Genomic DNA, 1,845 nt, shown 5'->3' with positions numbered 1-1,845 from the left:
ACAACCAGTGCACAGGTGATGGTGCTATCTGCCAGCAGCAGCAGCAAAGTCTAAAAAATTAGAACCAACAGACTAACCTGGTGACTGCCTGATAACAGGGAAGATTAAGTGGGAGTGACAGTCCCCTTATGTAATAACCTAAATAGAAGGCTACTATAGAAAATCACTTGTCATACAAATATGCTGGAAAACCACTATTGGAATGAGAAGAGATCATCAAATGAGGCCAATACTGAGATGAATTAGATGTTGGAATTATCTGACAAGGATTTGAAAGCAGCTGACATAAAAATGCTTCAACAATCAATTACAAATTATTTGGAAACAAATGAAAAAATAGAAAGTTTCAGCAAAGAAAAAAGTTATTAAAAGAATCAAGTGAGAGCCTGAACTGTTCTGAAAAGAATCTCTCTTTAGGTCTTTGGATGGAGGTGAAAAAAAACATCTTTCAAAAATGGCAATGGTATCTGAATTCCTGAAGCAGGCCTGGTTTATTGGCAATGAAGAGCAGGAGTACATCAAAACTGTGAAAACATCCAAAGGTGGTCCTGGATCAGCAGTGAGCCCCTATCCTACCTTCGATCCATCCTCGGATGTTGAGGCCTTGCATAAAGCAATCACAGTTAAAGGTGTGGATGAAGCAACCATCATTGAAATTCTAACTAACAGAAACAATGCACAGCGTCAGCAGATCAAAGCAGCCCATCTCCAGGAAAAAGGAAAGGCCCTGGATGAAGCTCTGAAGAAAGCCCTCACAGGTCACCTTGAGGAAGCTGCTTTGGCTCTATTGAAAACTCCAGCCCAGTTTGACGCTGATGAGCTACGTGCTGCCATGAAGGACCTTGGAACTGATGAAGACACTCTGAATGAAATTTTGGCATCAAGAACTAACAGAGAAATCAGAGAAATTAACAGAGTCTATAGAGAGGAACTGAAGAGAGATCTGGCTAAAGACATTGCTGCAGACACATCTGGAGATTATGAGAAGGCTTTGCTTTCTCTTGCTAAGGGTGACCGATCCGAGGAGCTTGCCCTAAATGACAACTTGGCTGATACAGATGCCAGGACCTTATATGAAGCAGGAGAAAGAAGAAAAGGGACAGATGTGAATGTGTTCACTACCATTCTGACCACCAGAAGCTATCCCCATCTTCGCAGAGTGTTTCAGAAGTATTCCAAGTACAGTAAGCATGACATGAACAAAGTTCTGGACCTGGAGTTGAAAGGTGACATCGAGAAATGCCTCACAGTTATTGTGAAGTGTGCTACAAGCAAACCAATGTTTTTTGCTGAGAAACTTCATCAGGCCATGAAGGGTGTTGGAACTCGTCATAAGATACTGATCAGGATTATGGTTTCCCATTCTGAAATTGACATGAATGACATCAAAGCATGCTATCAGAAGCTGTATGGCATTTCTCTCTGCCAAGCCATCCTGGATGAAACTAAGGGAGATTATGAAAAAATCCTGGTGGCTCTCTGTGGAGGAAACTAAACATTCCATTGGTGATCTCAAGTTTTTGATCAGAAGACTTTTTAATTATATCTTTTCATTCCATATCATAGAGTTGAATAGGAAAGTTTCTTCAACAGGAATATAGTTTAGTAACTCCTTCCTGGAAAATATAGCTTATAAATCATTTTTTGTATTATAACTTTATATAATACAGATAAGCTTTTAAAAAATATATATTTACTCCAAACTACAAAACCTCATAAAGAGGTTGTTCTAGTAACATTGCCTGAGAAAAATGTGTATGTCGCAGAAAATAAAATGATTTTACAGGAAAAAAAAAAAGAATCAAGTGAGATTGGTTCAAGATGGCAGAGTAGAAGGATACGTGC

At 39.2% G+C, this 1,845-nt stretch overlaps 1 protein-coding gene across 1 annotated transcript; it reads left to right on the top strand.

The window, feature by feature from the left end:
* Positions 1-407: 407 nt before the first annotated feature.
* LOC130836917 (annexin A1-like) lies at positions 408-1,641 on the top strand. The gene has a single exon (XM_057709573.1). It carries the CDS (start codon positions 455-457, stop codon positions 1,493-1,495), a length of 1,041 nt encoding a protein of 346 aa, XP_057565556.1. The 5' UTR covers positions 408-454; the 3' UTR covers positions 1,496-1,641.
* Positions 1,642-1,845: the final 204 nt, after the last annotated feature.

Source organism: Hippopotamus amphibius, chromosome 15 (assembly GCF_030028045.1).
Source record: "Hippopotamus amphibius kiboko isolate mHipAmp2 chromosome 15, mHipAmp2.hap2, whole genome shotgun sequence".
Taxonomy (NCBI): domain Eukaryota; kingdom Metazoa; phylum Chordata; class Mammalia; order Artiodactyla; family Hippopotamidae; genus Hippopotamus; species Hippopotamus amphibius.
This window is presented reverse-complemented; position numbering and strand designations above follow the sequence as displayed.

Coding starts and splice junctions, on each gene's coding strand:
- LOC130836917 (XM_057709573.1), top strand. CDS start 455: ATGGCAATGGTATCTGAATTCCTGAAGCAGGCCTGGTTTATTGGCAAT.